At 39.9% G+C, this 14740-nt stretch overlaps 1 protein-coding gene across 2 annotated transcripts; it reads left to right on the top strand.

The window, feature by feature from the left end:
• The first annotated feature begins 2130 nt into the window (after window positions 1–2130).
• On the top strand, window positions 2131–14702 carry LOC121398115 (serine protease 27-like). Of its 2 annotated transcripts, XM_041576704.1 has the most exons (6): window positions 2131–7928; window positions 9550–9579; window positions 10716–10884; window positions 11154–11422; window positions 13803–13966; window positions 14259–14702. In XM_041576704.1, exons 1-6 carry the CDS (start codon window positions 7880–7882, stop codon window positions 14538–14540), a joined length of 963 nt encoding a protein of 320 aa, XP_041432638.1. In that variant the 5' UTR covers window positions 2131–7879; the 3' UTR covers window positions 14541–14702. The 2 variants fall into 2 exon arrangements, with proteins under 2 accessions (XP_041432638.1, XP_041432637.1); XM_041576703.1 differs by lacking the exon at window positions 2131–7928 and having other exon boundaries at window positions 8840–9579.
• The last annotated feature ends 38 nt before the right edge of the window (window positions 14703–14740 follow it).

Raw genomic sequence — 14740 nt, 5'->3', positions numbered from 1 at the left:
GCGCGGGATATTGTGCAGACAGCACACGGGCAGTTGAGAGTGGAGCTCTTGTTGTCTTATCAATAGGACAGACTGTATATACTCGGCCCAGTGGGAAGGCCACAGAGAAGCCCGGGTCCTGGGCGGGAACAGCTTAGGGGCATCGCGCTGCTCACTGTGCTGGGACTGGGCAGTGTGGGACACAAGGAGAAGCCGGAATTGGAATCATGTGACCTGACTATACAGGAAGAGTTTGCTGTGAATCCTCCAGGAAGTTTTGGGAGTGTCCCAGTTTTATTCAGGCAGATGTGGCTTCCTTGTCTCGTGTGCGTCACTCTGGGCTCCTGATAGAGAATCACGAGGAAGCTTCATGTCTCTGAATGTGATCAGTCCTCACAGTGTATAACTGTGGCCTTAATCATTATTCTGGATTCCACGAATAGCCAAGCTGGAGAGAGAGAAATCACCCCTAAACTTAAACCATCTTATTAGGATAGGGGCACACGGCAAGATACGGGGCGATTTAGTCGCCTGGTGATTAATCGCCTCTTCTTTGGGGCGACAATCTCCCCGAATTGCCTTCCCGCCGGCTAGAATGAAAAATCGCCTGCGGCATGGCACTCGCTGCAGTTCGTTTTCCGAAGTTGCCTCACGAGTAAACTTCTGGTGACTTCGGAAACCGAAGCGCCGCGAGTGCTATGCCAATGGCGATTCTTCATTCTAGCCGACGGGAAGGCAATTCGGGGAGATTGTTGCCCCAAAGAAGAGGCGATTAGTCACCAGGCGACTAAATCTTCCCGTGTGCCCCTACCTTAAAGGTTCGCAAGACCAAGGGTGGTGACACTAGTCCTCCCCTTTATAGTAATTGTTACATACAGAGAAGAGGTTTTCAAAATGTGGCCCTAACCCCCTGGGGTGGGACAGTCCTGAAGCTTAAAGGAGAAGTAAACCCCCAAACTAATGAAAAACCCCTATACTTCATAGTCCCTTTTCCCCCACACAGGTGTTAATACGTTGTTAGGTCTAACTTGTTTAGTTCCTGGGTGTTATTCTACGTGAATCCTACTGTGTATCCTGGTATTGAAATATAATCACAAACAAGGTTAGGGAGCACCACCCATAAATTGAGTAAGCCAGTGGATGGTGTGCAGGGTTAAAGAAATAAGTATTAAGCTCCCCATAGACGCGACGATTCTTCTTGCCGAACGACCGATTTTAGGGAAGCCCGACCAATCCTTCAAAATTATCGTGCGGTTAGTGGGATTCGAACGATCGTACATCTTACGATTTTTCGGCCGACATCTGTCAGGAAATTGATCGGCCAGGTCAAAAAATCTTTGTCGGTCCCAGTGCAATGTATCTATGTTTGCAGGGCCAAGCAGGCAGCTCCCCTTTGTTTTACTGGCAAATTGGTCTTTTTAGTTGATGGTAAATTCGTACGATCGTTCTGAGAAGATCGTAGTCTCACGATCAGGATCTGATCTTTTAAAGATCTCAACATCTATGGCCAGCTTTAGGTGCCTAGTTGATTGCTTTGACCACTCCTTCGACTTGCCCTTAAGACCGTTAGGTATAGATAGCAGATGTCATTTTAAGTTTTCTCCGAGTAGTACTCTCTGCTGTCATGTTTCTATGTCCGAGTAATGTCACATCACAAATGTTTCATACATTCATGTACATGAACATTCATGTAGTTAAACATGGTCTGGTGCAGGACAATGTACTTTCACTTTGTAAAAAAATGTGTTGGCCCTTTCAATGTCCTTCATAATTTCCATGTTCATTGTGGAAGTTTCTTAAGGCGAGAGGCATGGAACTATGTAAGAACTATGTAAGCAAAGAAAACAGGAGATAACTTTTGGTGGGGAAGGATGAAAAGGACAGAAGCTACATAGTATGATGGAAATACGGGACTAAATAAGCTACAGCAGACATGTTAAACCTAGTCGAAAAAGATGGCTGACCCATGAAGTAGAAGTCAATAAAGTTTAGACTGTAAGCCCTACGGGGCAGGGTCCTCTAGCCTTTTGTTTCCTTGACACTGAGCACTTAATCTGCATTGTAATTATATTTTATATTTATGTGAATTGTATTCTAATAATGCACTTATTGTTACTTTTTATTCCAATGACCCCTTGTTTGTTACTACTAATTTATTGTTTTGCTGTAGAGTGCTTTGCCCTCAAGGAGCGCTTTACAGATAAAAATATAAATACATACAATAAAGTAGATTTGTAATTTGCATTATTCCTGGCGGGACCTAGTGACATCCAATGTATGTTTAAGGTGGTCCACAACCCCCTTCAGGAGTGCGTAGTTTAATCAATGCTACTTCATTTGCAGCCTTGTATCTGGGGTCCACTTGGTATTCAGAGCCTTTATTATTTTCAAAACAACGAGTGACATAGTGTATATTAATATGTAAGAATTATTAGTAAGTGTCAACTATCATAGTGTCAACTATCAAAAAGTTTGGATCTTGCTCTATGTTTTTGGTAAAGTCCATATTTTCTGCTTCTTCTCTTACCTCTTCTAAACAAATGGGATACTCTGATAACAATAAAATTGGCACTGCTTGCTTATGGTCTGAAGAAATAGATATTTCAGATGGGGTCTAACTCTAGTTTTGTCTATGGAAGGTCCAGGACCAGGCACTTCTCTTCTCACCAAGCTGTAAAATAACAACAATATATAACAATCATGAGAATAAGCAGAATATATTAAACAGATTGAGACATTGTTATGTAAAAATTAACCAGCTTAGTGCTAAAAAAAAGAATCACCTTTACATGGTAGGTTCCTGCAATGGGTTCACATTTTACTGGGCACGATAGTGGATTTACTGCTTCTGACACTGGTTCTTCCTGATCTTCCTCCAGTTACTCCTCTTCCAAAGTGTCTGGTGCTGAAACAGTAGCAGAATCAGATGGGTTTCCTGCACTGTGTAGTTCAGCAGTTTCCCTGAAATAAATAAGACGGAACAGGGTTAGGTACTGTGTTTACTGAATGTTTTTACATCAATGCCGTCGTCATTGCTACTAAAACCTGTCAAAATATTTTCCCCATATCATAAAGTATGAGTGAGCCCCACAGGTTAACATTAGACCTAGCCAAGTCAAGATCTAAAAGCCAGCAGAGAAACAGATGGTTAGAAAAAAGTGAGGCCTACATACCAGGGTTTGTTCTCTATGAAGAATCCTTACTCTGCGAAAACCCTTAGAATTCACCGGTAGAGGTCAGCTTCTGGATTTCATTGTAATGAAAGTTGGTAGCCTTCTCAGCAATGTCTTTCTGGACAGTCTGAAAATTTCTTTATCTCTTCCGATGAGCTGATTCTCAAACTTCTCTTCCATAGAGGAGTTGTCAGATATTTGTCACTTTAAATCAGAGTACAAGACAGCACAACCCCCATTCTTTTACAAGTAATACGTACAAGTGCCTTTTTAAAAAAGACAAGTGGATAAGTATGTCTATGTTTACCAACTGCTGTACTTTGGTCTAACTTTTCATTGCAAACAATGAAGGCAATTATAAAACAGTTTGAAAGGAGTTGTTCACCTTTAAATTAACTTTTAGTGTGATGTAGAAGTGATGTTCTTAGACAATTTGCAGTTGGTTCTCATTTTTTATTTGTGGCTAGTGTTGAGTGAAAATTTTCGCCAGGTTTTGCAGTGAAAAAAAAGCCCATAGACTCCCAACGAGTGAAAAAATTTCTTGCCCATTGACATCAATGCATTTGTTACATTTTTTCACTCTTGGACAAAGCGAAACAGGTCCGATTCATCCATCACTTTTAGTGGTCATTGTTCAGCAGTCTTTAGCTGTGCTGAGTAACCCAAGATGAACCCATTAATGGCTGGGTAATGCACAGAAGCCATTATATGGTGAACAGAAATGTAATGAATAAGAAAAACTAAATGAACAACAAGATCCAACACAGGCCTGTGGTGAGGCTTAATGTTAGACAAGAAAGAGTAGACAGTACAAAATAAGCCACTCTCAGCCCACCATTAATAGTTGGGGGGGACTGCAAATTCCTCAAGCATTCTCCAGAGCTTCCAGTATGTTTCTGAAAATTATGGAAAGCATAAAATATTAAAATAGTAGTCTTTATTGGTTTTCTTAAAATAGGCAGGAGGATCAAACCTAATGCGTTTCAGGCTCTCGAGCCCTTAATCATAGATCTATGCTGTCCATAATTTTGAGAAACTTAATGGTAGATAAGGCAGGGTTAGTAAACAGGCAGAGAGGTAAGGACTGCCAGCAGACAGGTGAGGTCTGTAAACAGGGACATCCACTGCAAAACAGGAATCGGGCAGTGGATGGGGACTGGAGAACAGGAGCAAGTAACCAGGTTAGGAACACGGGAAACAGGCAGTAATCAGGTGGTTACACAGGAACTAGAAGGGCACAGGCACAAGGAATTACTGAATTGCAGGTATAACAGGCAAGATCAAGCTTGGTGAGCTTTGATGATCAAGCAACATGAAGTTCCAAGACACAGGCTTATGAAGAGCCTTGATTGCTAAATCAACAACATGTTGTTAATAAGGCAGGAGGAGGTGACTTATCAATGAGGTCCGTGATAGCCCAGAATGACCTTTATTTGTCTTACCTTAATCTTGATCTTCATTCTTGAGATGTCCTGGTATTAGAGTGGCTGAAAGAGAGAGAGGAGAAAGAATAAACATAAATTCATATGGAAACAAAGCAATCATGATAAATATGTTTCATTCAATAACTTTGAAAAGGAATAGCATTCAATGGTAAACAATTTAGAAATACTTTCCAGTGATATGATCCACTCGCATTCTATTTTGAGGTTTCCTCCATCTGTCATATGAGTAATAGCCATGTTTACTGGGAAATGCTATGTCTGCCTTAAAGCATGGAGGATTTGCATCAAGGGTGACGGACAAATCTTTTTGAATTTTTCAAAGGCCTCCTCCATTTACTCGTACATGACCACAGTTGCGTACGGCTTCTCATTTCTGGTTGTTTTTCTTCTTTGGCATTTCTTCACTCTTCTGATCTTTCTGCCACTGTTCTATGGTGTTTAGTTCCTGCGTAAAAGAAGTCATACCTATAAATTGTGGTTAAAATTAAACCCATTACTCAAAAGTCTCAAAAGAAATGTTTTAATACACTAAAGTAATGTCATGCGTACTTTATTCCCAGAGTTTCCTTGCCAACCCCTCTTCTTAGTCTTTTCTGAATGTCGCTGGTTAAATCCAGGAATATGTCGCAAGTCTTGTAAAGATGTATGTCACCGAAGGCCAGGCTTCATGACTTGAGCTGAGAATGCCCAAACCTCTTAATATGTTCAATTAATTGATAATTATTGCACTTGAATTTCCCAGCTCTCTCAACATGTTAAAAATGTATTTGCTTTCTCAGTGTTGTTGAGGAAATCCAAGGGTTCCATAAAGTAGGAAAGTCTTGTGATATTTCCCATCTAGAATATATACATATTTTACAATGTAGACCAGAGATCTTCTACCAGTGGCTTGTGAGCAACATTTTGCTCTCTGACCTCATGGATGTTGTTCTCAATGACCTCAATGCAGGAGCTTATTTTTTAATTCCAGACTTGGAGGCAAGTTTTAGTTGCTGCCAAACAGAACCTCCTCTAGGCTGCCAGTCCACATAGGGGCTACCAATCACATATTTTGCACCCTATGAACTTTTTGCAGGATTATGTTGCTATCCAATTTCTTTTTACATTTAAATGTTAATGCCACTAGTCCTATATTATATTTGAGGTGAGTTTCATTGTACAAGCTCCTCCCCTAAATTTTTAAAATTGCAGTGAGTATTTCCTCCCATCCCAACTAGACTGAATCAGCCTCCTCATTTATAGGTGATTGTGTTCAGTAGTCACCCTTAATTATCATTAATAGATTATTAATTAAACAAATCACCTGTATTTATAATTATTGTTATTGTGTTAGGCAGCACGGGATAATATTATGGTAATAACAAATTCTTTGTACTTCTTAAAAGCAGTTTAATATTAATTCAGGTGTATTAAGTGATTATCAGAGTCTTGGTATGGGTGACTGGCCTAGGGAAATGTATTTCAACCTAAGAAGTAGTAATTGCTTGCATTAATTTTTTTCTTCTATACTTTGCCTATAAAATTAGAACTTGAATTATGTATCCAGGTCGGGTTTTATCAAGCTTATCCTCATAAGCCAACAATTAGTCAGTAACCATAAGGTGTTTCTCCAGTGAAGCTTGATTCCAAATATTTTGGCAGTTTCTTGCACCCCAATCTTGAGTTTTAATACAAGGCAATTGAGGTGTTATCACATCTACCAGGTTTTCACCATCATTTCAACTTATACAGGTCCAATATATACACCATAACACAGTTAACTGGAGAGAAAGACAGTTATGGCCCTCTGAACGTATGTTAAGCAATTGGTTTATTCTTTTGATGGTAACTTCATCATTGGTGGATTCATCTGAAAGCCAGAAGGTAGACACAAAATTCATGTTTTCTGAAAACAACCAGTAAGCAATTAAAAGCACAATCCCTGCCCTTTCTGTTGATTTTTCACTGGCGGAACCATAGGTTCAGTGTTCTGCTTCATTAATTTATTTTGACTTGAATTGAAAAGATGCAAAGACTATAAGTAGTAGAAGAGAGATGCCTCATTGGGGAAGAACCTGCAAAGGAGGACATCCATGGTCTTCCTAAAGCCCTGTAACTTAATGGTCCCCCAGATTTTGCAGGACTACAAATCCTAGAATTCTTCAACATAGAATCCAAGGTTAATGTATGCTGGGACTGTGGGGCTGTTAATTGTCCACCAACATCTGGGGTCTCATCTAGGACCCAAGTTTAACAGGGCTGTAAAGCATTGGCCGCATAGGGGTTTTTCATAATAAAATGTGCAGAGTTTGCTACTATTCTAATCACCTCCTGCTTAAAATCAAACATCTTTTTGGTTGCTATGGGTTACTGGACATGGGCAAACATTTGTTATATACAAGCTTACGATTATTGCAATGGTTGACAGCAGGGCATACTAATAATGAGTGTTTTCCTGTAGGGTGATTAGTAATATAAGTATGTTTGACGCCTCATCCCATCCTTCCTACCAAAATATGTGGGATGGAATTTTAGATATGTTCTCTGTATTCTAACTTGGATACAAGGCAGCCACGTGATTCCTAAAATACTCAGCCATGGGACTATAGGTATTCCTTGGAAATTCAAGCAATTCTCACTGCAACCATCACTTACAAGTTGTAGTTCTAGAAAGGAATTAATTATTTACTGAAATGTAAAACTGCAGGTGTCAAAATTGTGTTTGGCTATACCCCTCCGAATTAAAAGCACCAATCTATCCCATTTACAAGCTGAAACAAATGAATACCTCCTTTAAAATCTCCAATACAATGTGTTCATCAGCTGGGCTGCTATGGGCATAGAATGAGCCCCCAAACTATTCATTGTAGTGGGATTTCAATGACTTCAACCAGAATATTTCCTGATTTGAAACCATCTATGGCTTCTTCTCTCACTTGGCTAATTAGATGTTCTTCATCCTCCCTTAGGAATAAAGGGATCTGAGCTGGAGAAGTGATTTTAATCAATGTGAAATAAAAGTATTGTAATTGAACATCCCCTTTAAAAGCTGTAGTTTTATTAATGGAGCCAGAAAAAATGGTGAAAAGTGCTTGCTTTGACATTCTGCCAGGATGTCTTGTGTATTACAAGCCAGATAAACAAAAGATTCTGGGTGTGTTCTACTGATGTGATTAATACAAATCAGAAATGTCTGCTCACTAATTAATTAAACCTCATTAAGGATCAGGTCAGACAACATTCTTGTAGCGCAAAATATAAAAGTGGAATGTCAGTTACAATCAGTGACCTATCCAGAAGACAATGGTGAAGATGTTCTCTGTATTCAGAGCTGTGTTCCTCCTGAACTTGGGTAAGCGTGTCTACAGAACACCATCTTGTTCTCTCTTTCTTCTATAGGTACCTTTAGGACTGAATAGAAGTAACATAAGATAAACTTAAAATGGGCTAAGAGATTGTCTTATTTTACAATGCTACAGTACATAGGAAGTGTAGAAACATTTCTTTCTTATAAAACAAGTTAGAGAAAAGTTTATGTCCTTGATAGATTTTTTGGTTACAAAGATGAATCGATGGCAGTAATTCCTGATATAACAGTTTGGTGTATTTATTATCATTTCACTTATTTATCATCTAATCTAAAATTTGTGGATCAAATTTTTCTTTATTTAAATTGTTTTTTTGTATTAGAATAATGTTCTACAGGGCCATTGTTTTTTTTCGCTAAACATATTTCTAATTTACCTTATTACCTGTTACTGTTTGAAGAAGACATATAGCAAAACCCTCCCCATCCATATTATCTATAAAAAATTGCCCCTTTATTGGTCCCTGTCCTTATTTCAAATGAGGGATGGTCCCTGCCAGAAGCACAGTAGGAGGGGGCCAGCCAATCACAGCCCTGCAGTCGAAAAAGCAAAGACAGGCTTCAGTTCCCTATCAGGTCAGCCTAGCTGCTGCTAGTTTCTATGCTACAATGCAGTCTGCTGAGTGCCGCCAGCTCCCCTGCACAGCCTGGGAAAGGAGGCAGCCCGAAGTTGCAACAGTTTGGGGGGGACTAGTAGGATTTTTGCAGAAATTTTGAATAAATCAGCCTAAAACACTACTTTTTTCAGCACATTTAAAAAATAGGTAGGGGCACATTTGAGTTTGAGGGGAAAAAATACATTTTTTAAAAAAAAATCTTGCTCACTAGAAAATGAAAATAAAGGGCCAGATTCAATTCAGTGAGAAAAAGTTATCTCCTGGTTTATCACGTGAAAAGTCATGGGCAGGAGTAAAACGTTTTCTCCAAATTCAGTTCCAGTTTTTTTCCATAGACTTCAATGAAATTTTACGTGATAAACCGTAAGATAAGTTTTTCTGAATTGAATTGCATCTCAAATTGAATCTTGTCCATGACTTTTCACGAGATAAACCTTTTTCTCACTGAATTGAATCTGGCCCACACAGTTGCTTGAAATTCTTGCTGATATCTTTAGAAACCTGGCAGCTATTACTTGGCAGATTTTTATTCTTTCATAAATTGTAACTATTTGAGTTTTTAAAAAATATTCTTGGGTATATTCGAGTTTGTGTTTTCATCTTGGGTCCATTTACAATCTTTTTATTTGATGACTTTTTTTTTTCAACCATCTTTTCCATATTTATTTGGCTCATATAAAATCTGAAAATATGTTTTTTGGAGATACTAGAAAAAGCAAAGACAAATCAAATAAATGCTGGAAATTTACCATTTTAACTAACCTTTCAGTAGTGATCTTCGTTATTATAATAGAGCAAAATAAAGAAATTCCTCTAATCTCCGGGGCCTGTCTGGCCTTGACTGTTTTAAGTTCCTTCTGTGAGAAATTTCGCTCATTCAGTGGATAATGGATGTGAACATGCGCCAGATGAGTCAATGTTTATATGTGTAAAGTGCAATGTTACAGTATTAATTATTCTAATAAAACATCTATGCATTTCTCCTTTAGGCATCAGTGGAATTATTCAAGCTGTAACAGGTGCAGTATAACTATAATTAATAAAGTTGCTCCACAAAAATATTTCCAAGATGATAATGATGCCGTGGTTGTTGCTGGATTGACCTGAAATTTCTCCATAATGAAAATAACATGACGTTAAAAACAGGGGATTTGATTCATTTTTTTCAAAAATTCTTTTGAAATATTGATTATCTGAGGGTGTCTTTTTCAACATTTACTGCCAATATAACATTAAATTCAGATACCTATACACCTTCAGGCACTGGCTGTCATCTTGGCTACTCTTGATCAAAACAGTTTGTGTGTGTTGGAACCACAATGATCACCACTCTTGTTCAATGTAGGGTTGCCACCTGTCTGGTTTTAAACCAGACAGTCCAGTTTTTACTCATGGGCTGATGAGTTCAAAACTAACTGTCCAGGTTTTACTGAAACACAGACACAACTCTGGCTAATCGATGTGGAATGCAGCCAATCCCTGGATGCTGCATCATAGCCCTGCCCCCTGGCATCACCAACCTAGCCCTAAACATCATCGCTCCCAACATAATCAACTCTGCCCCTGACATCAACTGCCCTGTCCAGACCAAGCAGAGAAGAAAAGTGCAATTCTAGTTAAAGGTTTCTTCACATATTAATTAGGCAGGGTGAAAAAATGGATGCCCCAGGGCTGAGCATTTGGATCTTCCTTATTTGGTCACCACAAATAATCAAAAATCAGAAAAAGATCTGCTCTTTTGGGAGCTGGGAACATGAATGATTATTTCGCAATCTAATAAATCTAATATTAGCCACTGGGAAAGCATTTGGAGGTGACTAGTCAGTTGCAGCAGAGATTACTCCTGGGGCAACTAATCTCTTCATGTGTCACTGCTGTAAAATGCTGATGGGCAACATGTGGCCCTCCAGATGCTGTTGAACTACATTGCCCATCATTCGCCTACAGCCTTTAGCTGTTGGTTGGATGTTGGGAAACAGAGGGCCAAAAGGTTGCCTGTGCCTGATAGACGTTATACTCTATGACAGCAATAATACAAAACTATTTTGCCGTTGCCTGGTAGACATTATACTCTATGACAGCAATAATACAAAACGACTTTTGGATCTCTTATTACAAGGTGCAGTAGCCTGATATGCTTCCCTCTATTTTGCAGATTGTGGAGTTTCCTCATTAGCAGGTCGCATTGTAGGAGGGCAGGATGCTGTGCCTGACAAGTGGCCCTGGCAGTTGAGCTTCAGGTTCCAAGGCAAACACTTCTGTGGTGGATCCCTTCTTTCTCCCACCTGGGCTGTTACTGCTGCTCATTGCTTCATAGACACCAAGTCAGTGTGTGGTTCATTTTGGGCATGAGTATGGATAAGGTTCTGGTGGAAGATCTTGGAGTCTAAGGCTTATGTCACATGCAGCATTTTCGCCACTGTCTTTGTCTACAGTCCATTTCCCAGTACTACCGGCTTTATAAGCAACAAATCTGAATCTGAAACCTTGTGCCTCAAAAAGGCATGAATACTTGACTAAAACTAAACTGTAGGAATGTAGACAATAAAATAAAACCCAACAGGCTAATCCGTGCCCCCCTTTTCCATTTTAGGTTGACCTCTAAAGATATCACCGTATTCCTGGGCTCTTACAAACTCAGCGAGAAGGGTCCACACGAAGTATCGGTGGGAGTAAAACAATTCATAAACTATCCAACTTATAAGAACGTAGCGGACATTGGCGATATCAGCCTTGTGGAGTTGGCCAGGGAGGTGAACATCTCAGAATACATTACCCCCATTTGTCTTCCTTCTTCTTCTGTGAATTTTGCCACAGGACAAAAGTGCTGGGTGACTGGATGGGGGCGCCAGAAGAATAACAGTGAGTATTTATTTTATAATAGTGATAATTAATTTGGGTTCCTTGGAAATAAGCTTCGTAAAGAATATAGATGGATCTCCCTCTAGTGGCATGAGCCCTACCAATCTGTTTTACCCTGCCTACAGAGATAAAGGGACATGGAGAACCTTCCAACCTGTATTTACCAACTCACTCATTTCCTTGGTCAATCTCTAATCTTTAATTGTCCTTAAAAAATGATGGTCCTGATTTTGAAAACTGAACAACTGTATAGAAAATATTCAGTGGTCTTCTAGTGCAAATATCTGCTCTATATCTATATAGATCTATAGATCTATATATCTATATATCAGGACTTGGATTCTGAAATTCTAAACATGACAGAAGGTTACTGGTTAAATGAAGGAATGTTGGCCTGGAACATAGTATTTGTACCTGGATAGAGAACTGGCTAAAAGATAGACTACAAAGAGTGGTGGTAAATGGAACATTTTCTAATTGGACCAGTGTTGTTAGTGGAGTACCGCAGGGCTCTGTACTAGGCCCCTTGCTTTTGAACTTGTTTATTAATGACCTGGAGGTGGCCATTGAAAGTACTGTTTCTATTTTTGCAGCAAACTGGAAAATGAGGTTCAATGTTGATAAATGCAGGTTATGCACTTTGGCAAAAATAATATAAATGCAAGTTATACACTATGGGGGCAGATTCGAATATCGAAGTCGAAGGATTTAGCGCTAAACGTTCGTTCGATCGATCGAAGGATTTTTCGTTCGATCGAACGATTAAATCCTTCGATCAAAAAAAGTTTAGCAAGCCTATGGGGACCTTCCCCATAGGCTAACATTGACTTCGGTAGGTTTTATCTGCCGAAGTAGGGGGTCGAAGTTTTTTTTAAAGGGAAAGTACTTCGACTATCGAATGGTCGAATAGTCGAACGATTTTTCGTTCGAATCGTTCGAATCGAAGTCGAAGGTCGTAGTCGAAGGTCGAAGTAGCCCATTTGATGGTCGAAGTACCCAAAAAATACTTCGAAATTCGAAGTATTTTTCATTCGAATCCTTCACTCGAGCTTAGTGAATCGGCCCCTAAGTGTGTTGGGAGTTTCCTTAAATGAGAAGGATTTAGGGGTTTTTGTAGATAACAAGTTGTCTAATTCTGGGCAGTGTCATTCTGTGGCTACTAAAGCAAATAAAGTTCTGTCTTGTATAAAAAAGGGCATTAACTCAAGGGATGAAAACATAATTCTGCCTCTTTATAGGTCCCTGGTAAGGCCTCATCTGGAGTATGGGGGCAGTTTTGGACTCCAGTCCTTAAGAGGGATATAAATGAGCCGGAAAGAGTGCAGAGACTAAGTGCAACTAAATTGGTTAGAGGGAGGCAAGAGTTAAATTATGAGGTTGGGGTTGTTTTCTCTGGAAAAAAGGCGCTTGCGAGGGGACATGATTAGACTTTACAAGTACATTAGAGGACATTATAGACAAATAGCAGGGGACCTTTTTACCCATAACGTGAATCACCGTACCAGAGGCCTCCCCTTCAGACTAGAAGAAAAGAACTTTCATTTGAAGCAACGTAGGGGGTTCATCACAGTCAGGACAGTGAGGTTGTGGAATGCACTGCCGGGTGATGTTGTGATGCTGATTCAGTTAATGACTTTATGAGTTTCATGTCAGTTTGCCAAGGGGAGATTGTCTATTAGGGTAAATGCTAATAATGTCCTATCTGGACACAGAGCCCCAAGATTGGTACATCTGTCTAATGGGCTTGTTTCGGTTTCTGTTACTAATGACCCCTTGATTGCCCTGCCATGTCAGCTACATCACTCGAGAGCAGATTGTGGGTTTACAAGGTGTTGCCTTAAAGCTTCTTCTACAATTAAGTCCAGGGGCTAAACAAATAATTAAGCCAATGTTTAATTTGTAGCAGGACTATATTCCATCTCATGGACCAGGGGGTCCCCAACCTTTTTTACCCATGAGCAACAATCAGATATACAATGAGTTGGGGAGCAACACAAGCATGATAAATGTTCCTGGGTGATGCAAAATAAGGGGTTTGATTGGGATCTGTATGGAGTGACAGTCTACAGGAGACTCTGTTTGGCAGTAAATCTGGTTTTTATACAACCAAAACTTGCCTCCAAGCCTGGAATTGAAAAATAAGCTCCTGCTTTGAGGCCACTGGAAGCAACATCCATGGGGTTGGAGAGCAACATGGATCATTGCACTAGACTATAGCCACTGGTGTAACACTGCTTGATAATGACCACTAGGGAGTAGGGGTAAATACAAATATAGACAGAAACTGTACCCATTGAAGAGGTTCAGTAATGGTTTCTCTTCTTCCAAGATTAATTTCCCTCACTTTATGCATTTTCTAATCAAGCCATTTCTTTTACAGATAACCAGCCACTGGCGGACATACTGCAGGAAGTCTCATTGCCTCTGATTGGTGCAAAGAAGTGTAATGAGTTATATAATACCCAATCTGGCGCTGAAACAGCCACCATCAAAGATGAAATGATATGTTCAGGTTACATCAACGGTGGAAAAGGCTCATGTCAGGTTGGTTTATGATGGTATCTGTAGCACAATGTGAAGCACCCCCAGCTATTCTGTGTGTATACAGCACTGATATTGCATGGTAAGGACAGGAGGGGCAAGATGCCCTCATCCCCTGGGACACCCTTCCTTGCTCTATTCAGGAGACACAACAAAGATGATGCAGGAATGTGAGGTACTAACGAATTTCTGGCAGCTTATACCTCCCTATGGCAGAGTTCAAGTGCTTAGTATAAGTATTACAGTATTAAGTGCCTATAATAATTATTAAAGAAAGCCTTCTTGTTCTTTTCAGGGTGACTCTGGAGGGCCCGTTGTGTGCAATGAGGGCAATCGTTGGTACTTGGCTGGCATTGTAAGCTTTGCAGCAGGGTGTGCACTGCCATACCGCCCCGGTGTAAATACTTTGGTGACTGTATATTCGGACTGGATTGTACAAAATGCTCCCAATGTCACAGGGAATGTGCGGAACGTGACTTTCACATCACCTTTGATCCCCCTGGGTAACACAGCACCGACCGTTGTCATTCCCACCTTCCTCTTTCCATTTCTGTTCATTCTATTGGTCAGTCAGTAAAGCCCTTACACTAATAAGCAGCACTATATTCCGTGCTTCATTGAGTGTTAAAGGGTATGTAAACCTAAAAGTCATTTTTACCCTTAAGCAACTGTCTAATACACATTTATTCGTGCTTTTAAAACCCATTAAAATTATTTGCAAATGTAATTGCAACTGAAAGTTGTATCTGTCGGTCCCTTTTCTGCACTGCGTCTTCT

This window comes from Xenopus laevis, chromosome 9_10L, assembly GCF_017654675.1.
Source record: "Xenopus laevis strain J_2021 chromosome 9_10L, Xenopus_laevis_v10.1, whole genome shotgun sequence".
NCBI classification, from domain to species: Eukaryota; Metazoa; Chordata; class Amphibia; order Anura; family Pipidae; genus Xenopus; species Xenopus laevis.
The sequence above is the reverse complement of the archived record's forward strand: the minus strand, read 5'-3'. Positions and strand labels throughout refer to the sequence as shown.